Genomic DNA, 24,376 nt, shown 5'->3' on the forward strand with positions numbered 1-24,376 from the left:
CACTGGTGGAAGAGTGCAGGGCTCCTGGGGGGAGGCTGCAGGGGCAGGCGGGGCGAGGTGTGAGCACACCTGGTCCTAATGGGGACGGAGGTCACTCACGTGGGGGAAGAGACCAAAAGGGAACCCGAGGAAGCCCTCAGGATAATTCTGCCCCTCTACGCCTTCAGCCGGCACCTTCTAGGAAGCTCTCAAAGCACCGGTCAGGCTTGGACGCGGGCATTCGGGGCACACAGCTGGAGGAGGAGGTACTTGATTGGCTGAGACAAGCGGCCGCTTTAGCAGCTCTGCGAGGGCCGGGAGGACGGGCGCCCCCTGCAGGCGCGTCGTCTGTTCCACTTGCTGACGGGGTGAGCGCGCTCCTGTAGGAATGCTGCCGACTCCCAAGTCTTTAAATATCCTTACGCAATCTTGTTAACAAGTAGTGGAATGAGACGCGTTGGTTAAAGACACAACTCACTGAGGTTGTTAAGAGTTGAGAATATCTGGAATTTTTAACCATATGCTTTATTTGATGTCAACATCAAAGGAATATTTAAAAAGTTGAATTCAAACCCATAAATTAGTAACATTTCAAGTTAACTGCATAAAAAAAGTTGTTTTGCAGTCCCCCATACTATATACCCTACGACTGTACATAAGCATCTGCATTTCAAGCTTACTTGTCACTTATAAAGTGAAAGGCTTCAAAATGCTAGGTAAACATTTGCTTTTTTTTTTTTTTTCCTTAAACAATTCTCCTTTGGAAAATTTTCTCCTCCTTGTGCTTATAGTTCACCTTCTCAAGTTAGTTTCTGGGAACTTCTCTGGAAAAAAATAATCCAGAAACTGTTCTGGAAACAAAAATCACAGTAGGCAAGGGCTAAGTGCAGACATAAGCAGCTCCATTTTATAAACAAAGTTTCGACCTTCCATTTTATTCCACTGAACTTCTTTGAATGGTCCACGAAGATGATTCCATTTGCTATCTTGTAAAACGTCACTTTTTGGAAGATCTTTACACTGGTTACGGGGAAACTGAACCATGATCTTGCTGCCACTTTCAGGGCCATTACGAACTGTGGAGCAAAACCAAAGTATTAATACAATTTCCAAGCTAGAAAACAAGGGTCCCACAATTTCATTCTACCACGAATACAAAAACCTTGTCTACCAACTTGAAAGCTCTTGTTTAAAAGTGCTTGTCAGTTTTAATATGCTACCCGCCTCTCCCACAAAACCCCAAGAAGCTTGTTTATACATACTAGGCTGGTATAAATATCCAGGAATTCCTGTTTCTACCATAAAAATGCAGCAACATGAATTCTGGCTTAGGAAAGTCAAATGTCCTATTTTCAGAAAACCAATTTATTTTTTTCTAAAACATCTGACACACACCTAATATATAATGAAACTCAAACATTCAGAATCAGGCCTGGGAGAGATTAAGACAAGATCATTCTGAGTTCAGAACGTCAGGTTTTAATGAGGCTTCATCACTCAGCAAAGAAAAATGGGCATTTTGAAACTGTTATCAATCAAGACCTAGCAATGACCAAGCCTGCAGATTCACATGCTGTGGTTCCGGGGCGAAACCTTCTAATTACTCTTTCAAGTACTTAGAGCAGGTATTAGAAAAGACCACACTAAAGGCATAAGTACTCCATATATCATTTTCAACTAGACAACACACGTGTTCATTAAAGTGCCCTACTCAGAGTGGGTGCCTCAGAATCACCTCTCCTCTCTGCCCCACCCCTTTACATCTTTGGGGTCAGATTGACTCCTGCCTCGTTGCAGCAGCACATTTCCCAAATGCATTTATCCATCAAAGGTTCTGAACTGCAGGAGTAACAGTGCTGATGGCAGTTTTTAGAGCTCCTAGGAAAATGTGTCGCCAAACAAAACATTTTTTATGACCACCAGAAAGAGAAGTAATCATTTGTTGCTCTAAGAGCTGTGATCGGATAAATGCTCAGTGCAACTCCTCTACGAGCTCACTGCAGAGAGAAATCACTCCGAAGTATGTCTAACTAGTACAGGTGAACATTAAGGCCAAACTACCAAAGATCTCTTCCCATTCAAGGCAGCGCCAGTACCTGAAATAGCATAGTCGCCACTCGGGGAGGCCACGGTGATGGCAGAGGCATTGCCAATGCTCTCTATGGGCCCCAGTCCCACGTGATTACTGAAGCTGAGCACCTGCCAGCCCATGACCTTGGCGAGCTGCTGAACTGCATGCACCTGGTGCTGTGACATCTGTGAATGAAGGAAACTTTATGCATAATCACCGTGGAGGTTTACTTTGCAGTAACCTGACATCATGACTGTAAACTTTCGCTGGGGTGCTCCCCGCCTAGCATGGGAATCCTCCTCTGTGACTATTCAGGGGAGGATCCCACCTTCCACTGCAGAGGCTAAAACAGCCCGAGACCCGTCTTCCCTGTCCGCTGGCAGCTTGAGCACGGGAACCGGACCCCAGCGTGGCCGAGCGGAGACTCCCGCCTGGATCAACGAATGTGGAGCAACATCAAAAGTAACAGAGGGTGAGTCTCTTCCAGTTAGCGCATCGAATCCACTTGCCACCCTACTCTGCCCAGGGAGGATCACCCATCCAGTTTATCAGCTGGCTCTGGGTTGGGTTCCGATAACGGGAGCCACCCGGGGAATGGGAGCCAGAGGATGACAAGGAAGACAGTAAGGTCGGGGCATTTATTCTCCCAGTCCCCTCCCCTGTGAGGTTGTATCCTGTAACAGAAGGCGACTGCTTTTCTCCAAGTGGCCTGTTCCACAGGACTCTCTCCTTCAGAGTACCCATAAGCCCGCCCCTTCTCTCTTTGGCCTAGGACTGGTGCCCACTAAGCCTCCCAGGCCTGGTTACCTGGTTATTACTAGTAGTAGGTCACCATGCTCTCCCTGGTGTCCTCCGACACCCACACTTTTGTAAATCCTTAGTAAAATGACTGAGTGTGCCACCTTTTTCCTGTTAAAATCCTGACTGATACACCGGGGCCATCTGGAGTACATTCTGTCACTAGCGAGGAAGGCAGGAGTGTCAGGATGGCAATGGTGGTGTGGCCTGGGCTGTGGTTCTCGCCACGGAGCTCCCTTTGATCCCTGCCCATCTGCAAGCCTTCCCTTTGATTCCGGGGGCTACCCACCAGCCTTCCGATATATTTCTGTGTATGTATGCTTAAGGTGACCAAAGTCATTTTACGTGTAATCAACCAAGAGCTGCCATACCTCACAAATGCATTTTATTTACTTGGCACCAAAGAAGCAAGTCAGTAGAAAAGATTATTGCTTCTAAGATGGAGAGCATTAGTATTTTTTTTTTAATTTTATGTGAAACATAAATGTATTTTGTGAAAGGTATATTAGCATTTCTAAACCTATACTTTCTCCCACAACCCAGTTTTTCATTGGATCATCATAACTCCATGAAGAACATATGGAATATACTGTTCTTAATTTTATAGAACAGGAAAGAAAGGTCCAGAAATTTATCCAGTGTCACAAAGCAAATGTGTGGTGGAGCTGGGACTAGAACCCAGCACTTTCCATGCTGCTCCTTAATACTGAAGAACTCTTTCTTAGGGCTTAAGTAGAATATTCCACTATTATGGAGAATGGTCACTATAGTTTTCTTTCTGATCTCCCCTTTCCCTGGTTTTCTGGGGTTAATACTTCTTCACTTTTATGTGGTCCCATAGGGGTTGTAAACCTTGGCAAACATGAGAAATAAAAATTTGGTAATCTCAGAGCTGGTCTTTCATCTTAAATACAAACTAACTGGAAATAAATCTAGGATAGTTTACCAACATTTTCAGTTAACCCATAAGTTGTAAAATGTGCACTAGAAATAAAATAAATGGCAGAAAAAACTGGCTTTCTTGTTATAATTTAATATACTTGAACTACCTCTTACTTCGTTCTTTAAGCAGTTACGAGAGGAAGAGGCTCAGGCCTAGAAGGCTGCAATCTTACCTGGGACAGAAGGAAGTCCTGGAGCTCCTGCTCCTGGTGAGACAGTGTGATCACTCTTCCATCTCTGTGTACAACTCGGATCTGCTCAACTCCGATATTCAACTGCAGCTGGATGGACCTTTATAGACACACATACTAAAAATCAGAAACGTTCAAAATTACCTTATACGGTGCCACAAACATTAAACCTTAACATCAAAGAAACAGAAAATACCCATTTGGATAACCTGCCCTAACACCCACGGGAGAGAGGGGTTCTCTTAGGTTCAACGTAACCATCAGACTCCCACCAGACTCCCCCCGGCCACACTGAGCACCAGTCTGCTCAGAAGGCTGCAGATGACAAAGCACAGCTTGCCACCAACCACCATCCGCTGCTCCTCTCCTTGGGCCGTCCTTCCGCCTTTGCTGCAGTGAGCGGAGATCCACTCTGGGCACGCGTGCCCTCACTGAGAAACCTCATTCCCCGCAGGAGCCACATGTTCTCATAACAACTCCATAGGCATGGTTTCAAAGGACCCCACAAAAGATACTGCCCCATCTCGGAAGTCACCCCATCCGGGGAAATCCACAGGCATCCCCATCAGGCTTTTCTAATCCCTTCCAGTCCAGACCCATTTTACCAGTCTGGGATCATTTTTGCCAAAAGCAATGTTGCCTAGTAACACAGATGGCATCCTTTCTTATCAGGCTACTGGGGGACAACAGCTAGAGAATTAACCAAAGAGCAAATTCTCATACAGAAAGGGAAAAGATTTGTTAACTCTGTGCCCTCTCTTGAAATAATCAAACAAGTCAGAATATGTACACCATTAACTTGGCTTAGGTCAAAGAAACTCATAAAATAACATGCTATAACATTCTTCTCAAACCAATTCACAAATTTTTGGCATTAGCATAAGACATATGTACAAGAAATGGGAAATTCCTCAAATCTAACCATATAGATGAACAATGCAGAAAAAATGGCATTCTACCTTTCCACATTTGAGAGCACCTGTTTTATAGACTTTATTTTACAGTAAACATTTGGAATGAAACATTTTGACAATTATCTCCTTAAAATTGTAATTTTGACTGAGTAAAAGTTTACACGTTTCTTTGAAAGAAAACCACAGAATTCAGAAGGCTTAAAAAAAAAACTTCTAAACAAATTTTAAAAATTTCAATGACTACTGTCAGGAGCATAATTGTGGCAGCCACTCTGAAAAGCAATTTGGTAACATTCAGAAACGTTTTAAAGGTCCTTATCTTTTGACCCAGCAATTACACTTATAGGACTTTCTCCTACAGCTGGACTTGAATATGTACAAGCTATTTTGCTGGCATCCAACTAAAATACTGAGCAGCAGAAGGCTAATTAAAAGTCGTGGTACATAAAATGAATGCAATAAAGCTGTAAAAAAGAAGTAAATCTGAGATAGTGATAAGGAATGCTTATTCACCAATATGATGCCACTGAGTTGGAAAAAAAAAAAAGCACACAAACTGGGAATGACTACTGATAGGTATAGGGTTTCTTTTTGGGATAATGGAAATGTTTTGCAATTAGAGAGTGATGATAGTTACACAACATAGGGAATATACTAAAATCCACTGAACTGTGCGCTGTTTTTTCATTTTTTATGTTTTTTAAGTAGGCTCCATACCTGACTTGGGGCTTGAACTCATGACTCTGACACTGAAAGTTGCATGCTCTACTGATTACACCAGCCAGGCACCCTGAACTATGTACACTTTAAAATAGTGAATTTTAGGTTATGTGAATGATGTCTCAATATTTTAAGGCACACATTATTGTAGGAAAAAAGCAGGATATATATGCTTGTAAGTGCAGAGACTTTCCTGGAAGGATGTGTAGAAAACTCTTTTAAATGCTTGCTTCTGGGAGTGCCTGGGTGGCTCAGTCCTTAAAGCATCTGCCTTTGGCTTGGGTCATGATCTCGGGGTCCTGGGATGGAGTCCTGCATCAGGCTCCGTGCTCAGTGGGGAGTCTGCTTCTTCCTCTGTCCCTCTTCCCCTAGCTCAAGCTCTCTTTCAAATCGAAAGAGAGAGAGAGAGAGAAAGGAAAGGAAAGGAAAGGAAAGGAAAGGAAGGAAGGAAGGAAGGAAGGAAGGAAGGAAGGAAGGAAGGAAGGAAGAAATAAAGAGAAAATGCTTCGTCCTGGGAAGTTTTAAGAGAATTACTTTCAACTTTAAGTAGCGTAAGTTGACCCCAGCTATAAAAGACGAGGAAAGGGGTGTTCTGCAACTTCCTTTCCCTCCTGATGCTGTCGAGGGTATGTTTACCACTAACCCTTCTTCACAGAAGGTTACAACCCCTGGGTCCTGTAACTATAATCTCACATTTGTTTGGTCTTAGTTCTAAATGTAAATAACTCAATGCTGGTAATTTTCTTCTTTCCCACTCCTTTGAGCTCACTCTTTCTCTTAACATTTTATTATGGGTATTTTTTTTTAAAGACTTTATTTATTTATGTGACAGACAGCCAGCGAGAGAGGGAACACAGCAGGGGAGTGGGAGAGGAAGAAGCAGGCTCCCAGGGGAAGGAGCCCGATGTGGGACTCGATCCCGGAATGCCGGGATCACGCCCTGAGCCGAAGGCAGACACTTAACGACTGCGCTACCCAGGCGCCCCTATTATGGATATTTTTAAACACACACACAAGTACCACAGATTCTGTATATATAGTAATACGTGCGAAAGTAATACAATGGAAGTCAACCGTGCCATCACCCAGCCCTAACAGTTAAAATACCTGCCAAACTTGTGTTATCTTACTCAACAGCTACTCTCCCACCATACCCCAAGTCACCCGAATTATTTTCTTGTTTCTTCAGGTATAGGGGAAGAAAACCATGATCCACCTTCAGCTCACCATCTTTTCCTGGAAGCTGCAAGACTGATTTCCATTGTGTAGTCTTTTATCTTCTATATTCAATCTTTTAAATCAGGCTAATTGACTATTTTTCATTCTTAAAAAACAGTGATTTAAAGCCTTGATATTAAAAAAGAGCCATTTAAGGGTATTATACTCCCCTACACCTGGGGGTGGTGATTTTGCTTCTGGTGTGTTTTGCTCACTGGAAAGACCACTGTGACCAGTAAGGTCTGCCTGAAATAAGCAACTAAAGTTTGAAATGTAACAGGTACTCATGGACCTTGACAAATGTCTGCTAGTGGCTCACTCCAACTGACCTGCGGAACGGCACTCAACTATAGCCTGCCAGTTGTCAATTTTCAACAGGCTCAAATGGAAGCCAAAAATGCCTTTCATGGCTACTTGCTGATTTTATTAACTTCATTTATTCACCCCAGTTTTACTGAGATGTAACGGACATACAGGATTGCTTAGTTTAAGGTGTACAGCATGATATTTCGTAAGTGTATATATTGTGAAATGACCATCACAGTATGTTCAGTGAACACCCATCACCTCACATGCTACCCATTTTTCTTCTTGTGAGAAGAACTTTCCAGATCTACTCTCTTAGCTACTTTCAAATATACAACATAGTATTATTAACCACAGTCACCTGCTGTACATTGCATCCCAGAACTTGTCCATTATAACTGGAAGTCTATACCTTTGGAACACCTTTACCCATCTGCCCCCTACCCACCCCCCACCCCCGCCACCTCTGGCAGCTACCAATTTGTTTTCTGTATATCAGCTTGTGATTTGTGAATGTACATCAGGAAGAATGCTGCTCTGTGAACGGTGGGGTCAAAAGTCATTTCACCTCCTTTATGGACACAGCTCTCAGCCCCATCGTAAGGGCATAATCGGGAACTGGATTAGACTAAATTTAGCCTCACACCATGAGAGAGCTACAAAACTTAGGCTGTTTCAGGCACAATACAGAGAGTATACGCTCTAATATAAATGGCCCTACTCACTTCCAATACCCCAGACTCACCACCACAGCCTCCAGGCAGCAACTGAAGCAGATCCGTCTGAGGTGCTTCCCCTCAATGAGGAAGTTCATTTTTTTTTTTTTTTTTTTACCACAACTCAAACACATGACATTTACCTAACGGAGACTATCTTAGACATTCTTACCTCCCATCCATACACTCTACAGTTGCTGTAATTCACCGGAATGTTATGCCACCGTAGCAAACAATATCCCAAAATCTCGATGTAATCACTCAACAAACATCAACACGTAGAAACAACTTAACATTTTAAATGGGTAACTTATTTTTGACACTTACTTGCATATCTGTTCATAACCTTGTGATGTGATTAAAACCTTCACACTAGATTCATAAACATCATTAATATTTGACCAGTGAGCCTGTATCTGAGGGTCCTCAATGCGACTTGCTAAGCTGTCAATGGTCGCAGCAGTTCTTTTAAAGAAAAGAAGTTGACATTTTAAAAAAGTCACCACATAAAATAGTAAGATTATAAATCACTTATCAATGTCATGGCTACGTGAAAACGAGATGACTACTTTTTGAAAGTACACTTGAAAAGCAAAGACTTTTCTTTAAAAAAGAAAAAAAAGAAGAAAGAAAGAAAAAGGTCAGATGGGGTGACGGGAACCTCGTCAGGCAGCCCGGCACGGGGGCTCAGCGCCACACTACGACACGTACTGACACATGGGCTTACTCTCCCTGAACTCCAACTTGTGTGCTCTCAGGAAGGTTTCTCAGAACACAAGGAAGAAGGGTACTCTTAGAGTACAAACCTCAGCTCTGAGAAGAATATGAATCACTCACAGATGACAGTCCTTGGTCCCCGGTAACACGGGACACGCCCACAGCTGAGGCCCACTCCTGTCACGGAATGAGGACCATTTTCCTGAGAATCTGGGAGACTTTCTGCACGACAAAAACCTTGCACTCCAACGAAGTTAACTATGATATGCACACATGAGAGACAGGATTCAAGTCCTCATGACACACGAAGGACTGGAGTAAGTGCTTCCATGAGCCCTTTCACATCATCTCATTAATGACCCTATCAAGTACATACCACTATTATCCCTATTTTTCAGTCTAGCAACGTTCAGTAATGTGCCTAAGGTTACAGAGCCGTGAGCTGGGGCACAAAACCAGTAGCCTAACTCCAGAGCCAAAAACCTGGGGGTGCAACCCTAGAGCCAGTAATCCTTCCTTTTTACACATACTAATCAACAGCCACTGCCCAGAAAAAACATAAATCATGAAAGTTAACCCAACTATTGTAGGTCCTGGTTTCCAGTTTTCTAATTCTAGTGCTTGATTGGGAAGAGAAGGAAAAAGCCAGAAGAAATGCAAACAGCCACTGAGGACAAGGGGCATTTACATAAATGGGCTTGGGGTTTGCTCTTTTACTGCTTCTGCTCTGGTGCTGGTTTCCTTCAATCCCTTAACTGTCTCTTCCTTTTCCGTGACCTGTCTCCTTGACAGGGCTTCAAAAGTTCCTACAGCAGATAGGTATGTATAGGAAAGCATTCATCTTAGTATTGTTTCAACAAACTAGAAATAAAAAGTATCTGGCAATTGAGAATTGGTAAAAGAAATCAGGGAATATTCACATAATGGGATATTATGTAGCTATTAATAAAATATCTCTCAAAAACATTTAATGAAAGATGAAAAAAATCTGTAATATTAAGGGAAGGCAGGACATAAAATTTTATGATTCCAGATATTTTTTTTTAAAAGATACACACACCCTGGCGCACATACATCAAAACACACGAGCATGTTAATAGTTGGTCTTGCTATGTATGGTATTTATACAGACGAGGCTGATACCTTGGAACATTATTTTTGTAACTGGGGAAAACGGGAACATTTTACAAGCTTTGCTGCTTCCAAAGCTGTCGCTAATACTCTGAAATGCATAATGGTTCTAAAAATAGCTACTTCCATGCCCCTAACTTTTGGTAAAATGTTCCTATAATTGAAATGCACAAGTGAAAGTAACAATAGTAACCTACCATAGTTGATTGTTTATAAGGAACTTCTGCATACACTATTTAATTTGATCCTAAGACCAGGCTCCTGTATCCCTAATTGACAGAGAAACAGGTGCAGGGCCACAGACATGAAAACCAAAGTTATTAGCAGGTGACTGGGCCCTGGTTTAGACACATTTTTTACCCCAAATGCATCATGCTGTCTTCTCCAACATGTCTTCCTAATTTATTTTACTAAAAGCTGCAGACGTAAGTTTCCACTTGAAGACTACAAACTAATGTGCCATTAATCCATGACTTGTGTTAGCGGGGAAAAACTGAAAATCAAAAATAAACTATCACCCAGAGCAGAGTGGGCCCACACTTGCAAGTCTGCAGTTCTAGCAAGGCACAGTTCTGAATGAAGTATACACAGCCCTCTTCACCAAGGAACAAAATTAAAATATAAGAGCACCTCTAGCACTTGAAAAAGGTACATTGAGGCCCAATCACGCTAAGTTCTTTGTAAATAATGTGCACAGAAGTGAGAAGAGCTTGGGAGCTACACAGACCTGGGTGTAGATCCTGATTTTGCTACTCTTCAAAGCTAGGCCTCAACCTTCTCATCAGTGAAAATGGGCTCATACCACCTATGCCAGAGAAGAGCTAGATAAATCAAGATATGGGAAAGTGCCTTCTAAAGTCTTAAAAAGTGGGACAGCCAAAAAATAGGGAAAGCTTCAAAAACAGATTAAAATCAGTTCAAGAACAGGTTTCTGGTAGATGGGTCACTAAAGAAGGTGAGGACTTCTTGGGCACATTCATAGTGAGGTATCTTTCAAAAGTGTGGCCTGTGTTAGAAACCATCTCGAAAGTGACATGGGCCCTGGAGCTCAGTCTTCCCTAAACTTGTCAGGACCATCCCCAGCTGCAAATGCTCACCCTGCAGCCACCCTCCTCTTCCTGGAAAAGAAGGTTATCGCATGCCAAAAATAATGTGTATGAGGTAACTAATAAAGGAAAAAGGACTGCAGTTTCCAAGAAAAACAGTTACTTTGTTCATCCTTACCTGCTCCTCAGGAAAATATGCTTTGCTTGTTTAATTATTTTTTCTAGAAGCCCTTCACTGGATTGTAGTGAATTAATTTCATTTTTATCAAAAGCTTGAGGACCTGAAAGTCTCATTCTCTTGTGACCAAAAGGCGCACTTGCTGGATGAGGCATCATGATGGAACTCAAGGTCTGTTTATGAAACTGTAACAAGAACAGCCATTTTTTATTACTTTTTGTATTGAAGTATAATTGACATATAACTTGTATGAGTTTAAGGCACAAAACATCATGACTTGATGTTTGTATACATGGTAAAATGATTCATAACAAATCTAGCTAACATCTGTCACCATAAAGTTACAAATTTTAAAAAAAAATTTTTTTTAAAAAACAACTAATACTTACATCTTAAAGGCAGGGGAGGCTGTAATACATACTTCTATTAAGCTTCTCAGGGGATTCTTTTGAAATTAGCCTAAACTGTGAACCAGAACTCTGGAAACACAGTTCTAGATAACCTGTAAGTAGAATATGTCCTGAAATAACTCCTGTCCTGTTCACAGGTTCTGGCAAGACAGCTTCCCCATCACACAATCAGACTCACTCTTTCCTCTGCACCCTGCATGCTTTTCTTACGCGCCTATACATAACTAGCGGTATATTTCTACCGCTACAAGCTATGCTTGGGAACAGAGACTGATAATCCTGATTATCTCTGTTATTCCCCCAGCATAGAGCAAGGATCTCTCACATCACAGACAGTGAATGCCACAGAGAAGAGCTTGTGCACATTCACTGCACCGGACACGCTTCCCACGATGCAAGAAGAAACATTTCTCTCATTACCTCTCTAATTAGTAGATGCAAATTATGCTCTAAGACATAAAGATGGTCCTCCGGACTTTGCTTCTCAGTAGCAGATTTTTGGGATTTCTTATCATTTGAGGAATGGCACAAAGAAATCAATAACTGCAAGCCTATTTATAAAAAGAAGTAGGACAGATGCAAATCACCTAAGACATGGAAAAGCACAACTGTCTTCATAAAGTATAATCACAGCCCATTCTCAAAAGACCCATTCTAAACTTGAAGATTAGGCTTCACGATTAACATTTTCAGACCAAAATGACTATTCATGAGTATAATAAACTATTACTTATGTCAACAATTCAAATTCTATTGACCTACAGTGTGGCTGTTGACCTTAAGCTGTGGTTAAAGTCAGGTGAACAAGGGGTGCCTGGGTGGCACAGTGGTTAAGTGTCTGCCTTCGGCTCAGGGCGTGATCCCGGCGTTATGGGATCGAGCCCCACATCAGGCTCTTCCGCTATGAGCCTGCTTATTCCTCTCCCACTCCCCCCTGCTTGTGTTCCCTCTCTCCCTGGCCGTCTCTATCTCTGTCGAATAAATAAAATCTTTAAAAAAAAAAAAAAGACAGGTGAACAAAAGCTGTTTATTGACTAATTAGTTTCTTCTTGCCTTTAGATTAAAAAAAGCAAAACAAAACACAACACCATTTTTGAGAAAAACAAAAGAACACAGAGTTGGTATCTGGTCTTGCTGACAAGAAGACAGATACCCTTCCTTGCTGCCATGAAAACCAGAATGGAATTTTTCACTTCTAAAAACCCATTCCTTTGACAAGACCCAAGAAGATACATCTCAGAATTTATATAAAAAAACAAGAGCGCAGCTAACTATATAGACTGATCTCCAGGGCAGGTCTGACTGCTCTTAAGTAATGTAATTAAAATCCCAATTTCCACAAATATAGGAGTATTATGGGTACTGAATGACTGAATCTCATTGAGGCAGTAAGACAGGGTCCCTGAAAAATCCTCCACAAATGGTGTCAGCAGAGGCGCCTCAAAACCATCGTTGCTGAACAGCACTGCCAGTACAAATGTTTAACATATACTGTTTAAAATCCAGGAGTTACACTATTTAGGACACAAGAGAGAATTAGCAATGTGCTTTGTCCCATATGCTCTATGAGCTACCATATCATGGATATCAGGCCACCCCTTGCTCTTACTGTTCCCCCAACACAGCCAAATATGTAGTTACCCTCCTCTGTCCTGTTCCCCAAACCACAAAGTCCTGTTTATAAACTCGAAAGGGCTAGCTGCTCTTACTTGGAAAGGGCTGAGAGATAATCTGATTTTTCACCACAATGTGAGGGATCTGTGACTTAATTTGAACAGCTTCCCGAGAGAGCTGTGCAAAAATTTCTTTACACAACAGAACGTTTTGTGCTGCTTCTAATTTCGTCTGCCAATGCGGGGAACCTGAAAGACAGGGGACATATGTATAAATCAATTATCTAACTATATTATGCATGAATTAGTTTAAATGGTGATCTGGATACATATAACGAAAGTTCAGAAAACACTATATTAGAGCAAATCCTTTCCAAAATACAAAAATTTTCCTTTCTTTCACACAGAGAAAACTGGTGAAGATTGTACCGCTATTCATTAATGGTTAATGAACAGATTATAAATAATGAATTTCCAATTGTTCTTACTCCAAAGTACCTAGTTTCCTCTCTACATTTATCATTAGTTTATTTGAGAATGTGAGCTCAGACAGAACCAGAAGTTAGAGGATAGAACACTACACCTGGTTTGGATTTGGGAAAAGGTCGTTTGAAGAGGTTGACTGTGCCCAGATCACCTATATCTGGAGCCTGTTTCTGAATTGAAACCTATGGGACAACAAAAACACGAAAAGGTGTTAGCAAATTAACTTCTGGGCGAAGTCATAAGAAATTAATTAAAATACTTGACAAATACCTTGATATAGGCAGACCCCTCCAAATCGCTAGGAATTTGAACATCAAGGGGACAGTAATCTTCAGGTATCTTTTTATCCAGATCAATATCTGTATTTTTTATTACTTCAAATGTACCATGATGGGGAAAGAGAGATCCTAATGGGGTATATTAAAAATAGGAAAATAAGAATCAATTAACACATTAATTTAACATATATTAAGTACATAATAATATTTCACTGCGTATTACATCACTAAATCATAAATTAAACTCCCACCTGAAATGTGTTTTGGGGGGGATAGGGAAAGGGTACTAAGCAAAGGGAAGAAAGGAAGCAGGAAAAAAAGTTATTTACCTTTAAAAAAAAAAAAGACTCCTTGGTCTAATGGTATCATTATACTACGAACTCTATGGGCCATCAAACTGTTTTATTCCAATGGAATTTGGCTCATAAAATTGATAAAATGGATGCACTTCTAGAAAGTACTTCCTCAGATTTAAGCCTTAGAAATTAAACACTTCTGGAGCTAAGCCTCTGTAATAAGGCTGCAACTAAAGTGTTTGAATTCAGCCAAAAGAACAAAAGGATACCACCTTTTTTCAACCAGTTCCTAGATTTTTATGTGATGCCTTTTTGTGTAGTTCTGAAGTTTGAGTGAGTTGTTCTGGGCTGCTGAATTATGTGAGGACCAGGTGGTTATATGTACCTGCTGTTTCGTAACACAGGAAGACGTTCAAGATCTTGCAATTAAAAACAGTAGAGGCGCCTGGGTGGCTCAGTCAGTTAAGCATCTGCCTTTGGCTCACGTCATGATCTTAGGGTCCTGGGATCGAGCCCTGCATCAGGCTCCCTGCTCAGTGGGGAGTCGCCTTCTCCCTCTTCCCCTATTTCTGCTCATGCTGTCTCTTTCCCTGTGTCTCCCTCTCAAATAAATAAATAAAATCTTTAAAACAAAAACAAAACAGAATGTAACCAAGTCCTTTTATAATCATGAGTAACACTACCATAAGGAGAAAGTGAGTAAAGTACCATCACATAACTATTTGTTGAAAAGAACGTACAATATCCAGAGCCAGAAAGCACCTGCTTCTACAGACCAACCATTAAGATGTAAAAAAAAAAAAAAAAAAAAAAAAAAGCCTTTGTCGTCTTGAACTCATCTTTGAAGTGGGATTTTTACCTTCAGAATTCAGAATTCCTCAATTCACATCAATGCTGAGACACTGAGGTGCTGCAGTATTGACTTAAACCACCTCAACTTGCGTGCTATTAACTGGGGGACAATAATGGCTTACTTCGGCAAATGAGTCCCTTAAAAATATCACTCTACTATTGTTATCACAATGATCACAGCCAGGGCTCCTTGCTTTGTCCCTTGACATTCAAAGCTTTTATTCTACTGAGCTGTAAATCTTGTAAACATTTACTGTGTAGCTTCCCTGAATATCCCTTAGCAGCTTACAAGACATTCCCATGATTAACTCCTGAAACCTATTATAATCATAGCTCAACAACAAAGAATTTATACAAAAAGAGGTGAATTCAGGATCATCAAATTTTGGTATATGCCAACAAAATATACTCCTACAGCCTTGCCTGTATGGGAAAAAAAGAAGGCAAAGTGTTTTCACTGCCCTCTCCCTTTGCCTAGGATGTGAAAACAGCTTAGATGACTTAGGGGAGAAAAAAAGAATAAGGCAGAATGAAAATATTTCTTTTTTTTTCCTTTTATGCTTAGATTTTAAGGGTTACATGTAAGATTCTAACTGAGAAGACATTTAGTCTCTGACTTAAATGTCATTTATGGTTCGGGTGTGTTAACATATAAACGCAATCTGTAGACTTTCTGCTAAATGTACCATTATTCACCATGATCAAGTGGGATTTACTCTGGGCTGCAGGGGGGGTTCAATACTTGCAAATTGATCAACGTGATATACCACATCAATACAAGAAAGGATAAGATCCTCTCCATAGATGCAGAAAAAGCATTTGACAAAATACAGCATCTATTCTAGATAAAAACCCTCAACAAAGGAGGGATAGAGGGAAACATACCTCAATGTCACAAAGGCCACATAAGAAAGACCCACAGCTACTATAACCCACAATGGGGAAACACTGAGAGCTTTTCCTCTACCGTCAGGAACAAGACACCGATGTCCACTCTCATCATTACTATTTAACACAGTATTGGAAGTCCTAGCCTCAGCAATCGGAAAATAAAAAGCAACAAAAGGCATCCAAATCAGCAAGGAAGAAGTCAAACTTTCACTATTCACAGACAACATAATACTCTATTTAGAAAACCCGAAAGATCCCACCAAAAAATTGTTAGTACTCATACATGAATCCAGTGAAATCACAGGATACAAAATCAACATACAGAAATCTGTTGTACTTCTACACACCAATAATGAAGCAACAGAAAAAGAGACCAAGGAATCGATCCTATTTACAATTACACTGAAAATAAGATACCTCGGAATAAACCTAACCAGAGGTAAATGATCTGTAGTCTGAAAGCCACAGAACACTTATGAAAGAAACTGAAAAGGACACAAAGTAATGGAAAAACATTCCATGCTCACGGATTGGAAGAACAAACATTGCTAAAATGTCTATACTACCCAAAGCAATCTACACATTTAATCCAATCCCTATCAAAAACACCACCAGCAATTTTCAAAGAACTAGAATAAACAATCTTAAAATTTGTATGGAACCCTGAAAGACCCCACATAGCCAAAGCAACCCTGAAAAAGAAAATCAAAGCTGGAGAAATCATGATTCCAGACTTCAAGCTGTATTACAAAGCTGTAGTCATCAAGATAGTATGGTACTGGCAGAGAAACAGGCATAGAGATAGACAGAAGAGAAAATCCAGAAACAGACCCACAACTATATGGTCAACTACGACAAAAACAAAAATGAATTATGGGGACTTCATCAAGATAAAAAGCTCCTGCACAGTGAGGGGAACAATCAACAAAATTAAAAGGCAACCAACGGAATGGGAGAAGATATTTGCAAATGACATATCTGATAAAGGGTTAGTTTCCAAAATTTATAAAGAATTTATAAAACTCAACACCCAAAAAATAAATAATCCAGTTAAGAAACAGGCAGAAAACATGAACAGACATTTTTCCAAAGAAGACATCCAGATGGCTAACAGACACATGAACAGATGCTCAACATCACTCATCATCAGGAAAATACAAATCAAAACCACAATGAGATACCACCTCACACCAGTCAGAATGGCTAAAATTAACAACACAGGAAACAACAGGTGTTGGCAAGGATGCAGAGAAAGAGGAACGCTCTTACACTGTTGGTGGGAAGGCAAACTGGTGCAGCCACTCTGGAAAACAGTATAGAGGTTCCTCAAAAAGTGAAAAATAAAACTACCCTATTATCCAGCTATTGTACTACTAGATATTTACCCAAAGGATATACAAAAATACAGATCTGAAGGGGTACATGCACCCTGATATTATAGCAGCATTATCAACAACAGTCAAACCATGGAAAGAGCCCAAATGTCCATCAACTGATGAATGGATAAAGAAGATGTGTATGTGTGTGCGTGTGTGTATAACAGAATATTATTCAGCTACCAAAAAGAATGAAATCTTGCCATTTGCGATGACATGGATGGAACTAGAGTGCATTATGCTAAGCAAAATAAGCTGGTCAGAGAAAGACAAATACCATAGGATTGCACTCATATGTGAAATTTAAGAAACAAAACAGATGAACATATAGGACAGGGGTGAAAAAAAGAGGGGGGGAAACAAACCATAAGAGACTCTTAATGATAGAGGGTTGATGAGGGAGGTGAGTGGGGGATGGACTAGGTAGGTGATGGGTACTGAGGGCACTTGTTATGATGAGCACTGGGTGATATATGTAAGTGATGAATCACTGAATTCTACTCCTGAAACCAATATTGTACTGTATGTTAACTAAGTAGAATTTAGATAAAAATTTGGAAAAAAAATCAGTACAAAAATAAATAAGTAAATATGGGGTGCCTGGGTGGCTCAGTTTGTTAAGCATCTGCCTTCAGCTCAGGTCATTATTTCAGGGTCCTGGGATCAATCTCCACATCGGGTTCCCTGCTCAGCAGGGAGTCTGATTCTCCCTCTCCCTTTACCCCTTCCCCCTGCTCATGCTCTCTCTCACTCACTATAAATAAAACTAAAAATAAGTAAGTAAATAAGTAAGTAAGTAAATAAATAAATAAGCTTTCTGCTAAAGTTACCTATGTAAATAGCTTAGATTCAATTATGTAAATATATTTATATAAGGCTATGATAAAAGTAATTTTAGCTTGTCAGGTTTATATGTACAGAAATTAAAACTTCAAAAAGTAACATATAACTGAGAAGTAATATATTATAGAATATACAACATTACAGTTAATCTCGTATAGTTTTTTGACAAACTATAGTTTAAAAGCATAGTTTTTAACAGTGATCTATACCTGCACTTCTGTAGCTCAGATCTCCAAGAATTTTATCCCCAACTTTTCTGAGTTTCCAGTGTTGCCGTAATCTCAAAAGCTCAGAGTTGAAGTCTCTTTGCAGCTTATTTTCTTGGTTTTCAGTAACTGATTTGGTCAGTCTTTCTGCCCCCTTCAACAGGATCTGTGCTGCTCCAGCGAGCGACTTCTTTTTAGATATCAACTGCAGTGTCTGCGGATTCTATCAAAAACAATAGTGTAGTTCTGTATTTTTAAATGATTTCAACGTTCTCTTAATAATAAAATACCTACTTGAGAGAAAATTGAGAAATTAAAAAAAAGCAGATAACACTGTTTTTTGAAAAATAACCTTATTTCTCTGGTCAACTCAAATAAACTTATGTTAAACCACAAACACCACACTGGACTACAAATCAGAACTTACACCAACTCTGCCCAGCTTAGATGGGGTTCCCTTCTCACGTGGTACGCACGCCCACCCCCCCACCACGTGTACACCCTTTTGTGGCACTCATTATTCTTCTGCTGGAAGTCTGTAATCCCTACTTGAAGGGCATCCACATGATGGTAAAACCTACTATTCCATAGACCCTAGAACGATGCACGGCACACAATGCTTGATTTCTGGAACAAATAAATGATCCCAATAAGTACAGCTGTAGAATTATCTTATATTACGGCAAGCTACTAATGTGCCTTTGGAATACAGACTGAAGCCACCAGCATTAAAATTAATGCACTTCACCAAAGGCTGATTTTTGGAAAACTGCTGAGGATTCACAATTTATACATTATATATGCATACATAAATACCCATCATCACCACCAATTTGTGTGCTCTAGTCACCAGATACACTTCTAGAAAGACAAATTTAATACAAGAAAGTCTTCTGATTGTGTGAGTCAAAATCACCAAGTCTCATCAAATGTCACAATAATCTTTTGACCATATTGGGGGACCTAATTCTAAGTTTTTAGAGAGCTCAGAAAATTCCTGGAGACTCCTGGGTGGGAAGACCACAGGAAGGTGGCAAAGGCTGTGGGCCAGGAATAAGGTGCTAGAGTTCCTGGCTTTGCTGTCTAATCACTGGCTTTACTGCTTCTGAACACGTCACACATCTCTCTGAGTCTTAGTTCTCTCTCCATAAAACGAAGGAACCAGAATGAATGGTCTCTAGGAAGTCTTCCAGCACAATGTTTCTAGACCCTGAAACTATTACTACATGAGTAATTGTATCCAATTCACTCCACTTTACAAAAGGGTAAAAATCACCACTACTTCCTTTCCTTGCCGCTAACCTGGTCATGGACCTGACGCTTGTTTTCCTCAAGAACCTCCTAAGGGGCCTCCCTGCTTTCAGGCTCTTCATGAACCAATTCATCCTTCTGTTGTCTTTCATTTTCTAATGTTCAAACACTGAACATACTCTTCATCAAACTTCAACAATTGTACCTAGCGTTCAGTAGCTTCCATAATTTGGTCTAATTTTTCTAACCAGGCCCTAAAAAGAGGTTGAAGGGGAAAGCTGAGACTTCGAGAAAATCACTTGTAGAAGGATCCAGAGCTAATGAGGGCAGAGGCAGGATTTGAATCCAGGTCAGTCCGACTCCAAAGCCATTTTACCATCACGTTTTTGTGTAATACACTACAGATCAATGATCCAGGCTATAAGAATTTGTTAAGATCTGGGAAACTTTAGGGGCACCTGGGTGGCTCAGTCAGTTGGGCAGCCGACTCTTAAGTTTTGGCTCAGGTTGTAATCTCAGGGTTCTGAGATCAAGCCCCACTACGATCCATGCTCAGGACAGAGTCTGCTTGTCCCTCTCCCTCTGCTCCTCCCAAGCTCCTGCTCTCAATCTCTCACTCTAAAATAAATAAATAAATCTTAAAAAAAAAAAAAGATCTGGGATACTTTAAAGTATTACATTACTAATGAAACTTAACTGTTCTGAGGGTCACAGGGTCATTAATAAAATAATAAATAAAGGAGATATGTTTTATGTCTTTGTTTTGAACCTCTTTGTCTTTAAATTTTCATCTGGACTTAATTTTGCATGAAAGGTAAAGGAGACAGTAGGCACAAAGCCTGAGAAGTGGTCCCGGGACTTAATAAAATGGTACCATTATTCAACCGAAGTCCACACATACCTGTTTTGGAGGAAGTGCATCCTGAGAGACCGGATCAAGAGTCATAAATTTCTTATCCCTAACAATACTGAGGACATCATAGAGAACGCACATCTCTGTCAGGGCACTTCTCAAATTGTTCCTCACGGAGTCCCAAGGCCAAAGGGAAGGTTGAAATTTTACCAACCCTAAAAAGAGAAAGAAAAAAAGAAATTCACAGGTATGAGTTATACTGAGTAGAAGACAAATCTCATTTAGATGTTACAAGTACTAAAAGAAGAAACGATGACTTATTTCAAACCATTTCCTGTTTTATCCCATTCTGTGAACCCTTTCTTGAATCTCTGTAGATATTTAAGTTAGCATTCCTACAGTGGCAAAACAAACATGGTATCTAATTTCCACAGAGCTTAAATCTGACATTCCAACACTATAGGCAGGCATTTCAGTATTTTTTTAATGTATGCAAATAACCTTTTTCTTCCAGCTTTTAAAACTTCAATAATTGGAGAGCATTTCCAAAATACATTAAAGTGCAAAAATAAAAATGACCTATACTGGCAGCATTCAGATATTAAACAACGTTAACATGCCTTCCAACCTCTCAAATAATTTCGTTAAATTTCACCAAAACAAGCTCACTGCATAGAGTTCAAATAAAGTTATACAGTAAAAAAGTAATAAAAGTTTTCCTTTATCCCCCACCCCTAATTCTCTCCTCTCCTGAGAGGTAATCAAAATTAACAGTTGGGGCATATCCATTCAAATGCTTTTCAATGAATTTACATACATTTACTTCCATTTTTCTATTACTTGCTTTTTTCTCCAATTATTATGTCCTAGAGATACTTCCATGTCAGCACATATAGATCTATTTCATTCTTTTAACAGTTTGACACTCTGGAGCGTGGATGTACAGTAAGTTTAACCATTCCTACTTAATGGACATGTGCGCTGGTTTCACTAATGCTAGTAGTGGTAAACACGTTTAACACCCATCTGCGTACATGCATAACTTTTTCTGTAGGCTGTATCCCTAGCTGTGATTTAGTGGGTCAAAGGAGATGCACATTTAATACTTTTGACACATACTGAACGGCTAAACTGTCTTTCAAAAACGTTTTACCAATTCACATTCCCAACCCCGGATGTTAAGTTTTCTAAGTTGCTGCTAATGGTATGCACGAGAATAGTGTTTTAATGAAGTTTTAATTTGCCTCTCCCTACTAGTAAGATCTGATGTCTTTTTCAGAGAGCTGTTTATTATACCTTCAGGCTATTTTTCCAGTGAGCTGTCTTTTTCCCCCCCAGTTTGCAGGGAATCTTTGAACATCAGGGATAGCAACCGCTGTCTGTCCTACATGCTGCCAATACTTTTCCCAGTCTCCCATTTATTTTTTTACTTTATTCGTGGCACCTTTTTCCACTATTACTTGAAAATTTTACGTACTCTCTCTCTTTGGCTTTATAATTTCTGTTTCCTATCTTGCTTAAGGTCTCTTCTGCTCCCAAAGTTCTATGTTTGTAACTTCCTTCCAATCTTTATTCTCTTCATTTGCATTTCAATCCTTGTGGAAGTAATCCCGAGTGTGAAGTGTGAGACAGTATTTTTTACTCCCAAATGGACCCCCAACTGTCCTAACACCACTAGCTCGAAAATCCATCTTTAAATTCCTATTTACACAGGGCCTGTTGCAAATACTCAAACCAAGAATTGTATTTTTTATCCCCGACAATTACGAGAATCCAAAACCCACTCATACTGTTTCTACTATTCTCTCCTAAGGAGCCTCCTCCTTTCAGTTTTGTGTTCCCTGTAACCCATTCGCTACATAGAATCCAGAGTATTCTTTTTAACATACACTCACCTGTCTACTTAAATCATTCCAAAAGCTATCAGTTGTCCTTCCAATAAAACCCAAATGCTTATCTTGGTCTACTGGCTCGACGTGATTTGGCCCCCGCCGACCTCTTAGACCTTACCTCATATTCCAGTCAATACAGATCTCTCTCTTTTCAGTAGGCGTTATTAGCATCATCCCCACTGCACAGGGAAGGAAAGTAACTCGGACAGTAAGTGGCAGAGCAGCGATATGAACCGCAGGCCTCTTAACCAAGTGTGCCAAATCACAGGCTGAAACACTTCATCAGTGACAGTGTCTCAAATGCTCCAACTCAACATTAAGAGGCAGGCAGCGCCCTAAATTATCCAGCTGTGAAAAGACCCCAGTGAGCACGATCAGTATTCCGCGCGGATGTTGTCAAAGTTCGTCCACGCACCGCATTCGCTCAGCGCGGGAGAGCCGGAGTGCCAATACCCGGGCGGGTACCGGGGCCCCCAGACCCGCCGGCGGACTCGAGCGGCACACACGGGCCTTACCTTCCTCATCGTCCTGGTCCGCGCTGGACCCGGAGCCGGCCCAGTCCTGCGCGTCGCCCTCGGCCCCCGCCGCCTCCTCCTCCTCGGAGCCCGAACCCTGGCTGAAGTCGATCCGCTGCGCCAAGCGCGCCAGGTTCTGCGACATAGACAGCGGCTGCAGGTACGTCTCAGTGCCATCCAGGCCCACCTCCTGGACCTGCTTCTCACAGGCCGACTCGATGCTGATCCGCACAGCGCGCACTCCAGACATGCTGGCGGCGTCGGGGGGCGTCCGGAGGAACCCCGCGCAAGCCGAAAGCCGAAGTGAAAAGCAGAGGCGCCTCCGAGGAGAGCCCGCAAGCCGGGAATCGCGGCGCCTCAGCGCACCTGGGGTAACCAAACACTGCTGCCGGGCGGGAAACAAAGCCGAGGGCCAAGCGACTTTCCCAGAATGCACTGCAGTTCCCCACCCCGGCTCGGAGTCTCCCGGAACCCAAGCGGCAGGGGCCGGCGCTCCGGGCTTCCGGGGAAGCGCTTCCGGTTTTCCCTGCGCTGCGTCGGGAAAAACTTCCTGGTCTGTAGAAGGCGTGGCCGGCAGTGGGAGGGAGGAAGGGAGGGAGGGATTCCGGTGTTGAGGGCGTGGATTGGCTGGTCCCTGGTGTCCGTCTGCATTTTAAAGTGTTACTTGCTTGAAGTGACGGAGTACGGAAAGCTCAAGAGAGCTGAAGAGAAGTAGGGAAAAGGAAATGAATGGGTCCATGGGTCTTAGCAATGGGAGTCCCTCTGACAATGCTGAGATTTGAGGGTTTACACTCAAAGAAACATGTGTGAAGAGTTATAAAATAAGGATGTAATTTGAGGAAAAACATAAATAGTGCTTATCACTACTTAAAATTGTACTGCACAATTAGTTTATCTGTTTTCCTGTTAGTTGTAACCCCTGGACAGCGACTATCTCCAGGAAGCATAATAGACACTGGCATGTAATATCAGCTTAATTTTTATTTCATGCCTGAGTAACTGAGAATAAGTAATACTTTAAAAGATTAAGAAGCAATGGTATAACTTCAGTCTGAATCCCCAAGAGTATGTCATTAGTATTAATTCCACAGGGGAGGATAGATTATTTTATATTACAAAACTCTAAGGAATTATGTATAGCATTAATCATTTTTTTCAAGATTTATTTATTTGAGAGGGGGAGAGAGAGAGAGAGTATGAGCAGGGTGGAGGGGCAGAGGGAGAGGGAGAAGCAGACTTCCCACTGAGCAGGGAGCGTGACCGGGGCTGGATACCAGGACCCTGAGATCATGACCTGAACCAAAGGCAGACCTGGGCTGTTGAGCCACCCAGGCATCCCTATGGTATTTATCATTGATGAGGGATAGAAGCAGAAAAATGTTTACCTTCAGGCCAAAAGGCAGACCTATAGCCTGCATAGCTTTGATAAGGATCAAACAGGTGCTGGCTCCTACATCCTTTTTTTTTTTTTTAATTAATGACTTTTCTTTTTTCTTTTTTTTTTAATTTTATTTTATTATATTATGTTAATCACCATACAGTACATCCCCAGATTCCGATGTAAAGTGATGCTTCATTAGTTGCGTATAACACCCAGTGCACCATGCAATACGTGCCCTCCTTACTACCCATCACCAGTCTATCCCATTCCCCCACCCCCTCCCCTCTGAAGTCTTCAGTTTGTTTC

At 41.2% G+C, this 24,376-nt stretch overlaps 1 protein-coding gene across 1 annotated transcript; it reads right to left on the reverse strand.

Annotated features, from left to right (window-relative positions):
* Positions 1 to 485: 485 nt before the first annotated feature.
* On the reverse strand, positions 486 to 23,172 carry MED17 (mediator complex subunit 17). Its single transcript, XM_002929542.4, has 12 exons — positions 22,690 to 23,172; positions 20,331 to 20,497; positions 18,182 to 18,401; positions 13,707 to 13,843; positions 13,534 to 13,618; positions 13,047 to 13,199; positions 11,758 to 11,888; positions 10,928 to 11,112; positions 8,183 to 8,320; positions 3,964 to 4,081; positions 2,076 to 2,235; positions 486 to 1,055 (listed from the first exon to the last, which is right to left on the reverse strand). Exons 1-12 carry the CDS (start codon positions 22,937 to 22,939, stop codon positions 844 to 846), a joined length of 1,956 nt encoding a protein of 651 aa, XP_002929588.1. The 5' UTR covers positions 22,940 to 23,172; the 3' UTR covers positions 486 to 843.
* Between the last annotated feature and the right edge of the window lie 1,204 nt (positions 23,173 to 24,376).

This window comes from Ailuropoda melanoleuca, chromosome 8, assembly GCF_002007445.2.
Source record: "Ailuropoda melanoleuca isolate Jingjing chromosome 8, ASM200744v2, whole genome shotgun sequence".
Classification (NCBI taxonomy): domain Eukaryota; kingdom Metazoa; phylum Chordata; class Mammalia; order Carnivora; family Ursidae; genus Ailuropoda; species Ailuropoda melanoleuca.

Coding starts and splice junctions, on each gene's coding strand:
- MED17 (XM_002929542.4), bottom strand. CDS start 22,939: ATGTCTGGAGTGCGCGCTGTGCGGATCAGCATCGAGTCGGCCTGTGAG. Junction 11,113..11,757: donor TGCATCTACTAATTAGAGAG/GTAATGAGAGAA, acceptor TTCTTGTTACAG/TTTCATAAACAGACCTTGAG. Junction 8,321..10,927: donor CATATTTTCCTGAGGAGCAG/GTAAGGATGAAC, acceptor TTTCTTTAAAAG/AACTGCTGCGACCATTGACA.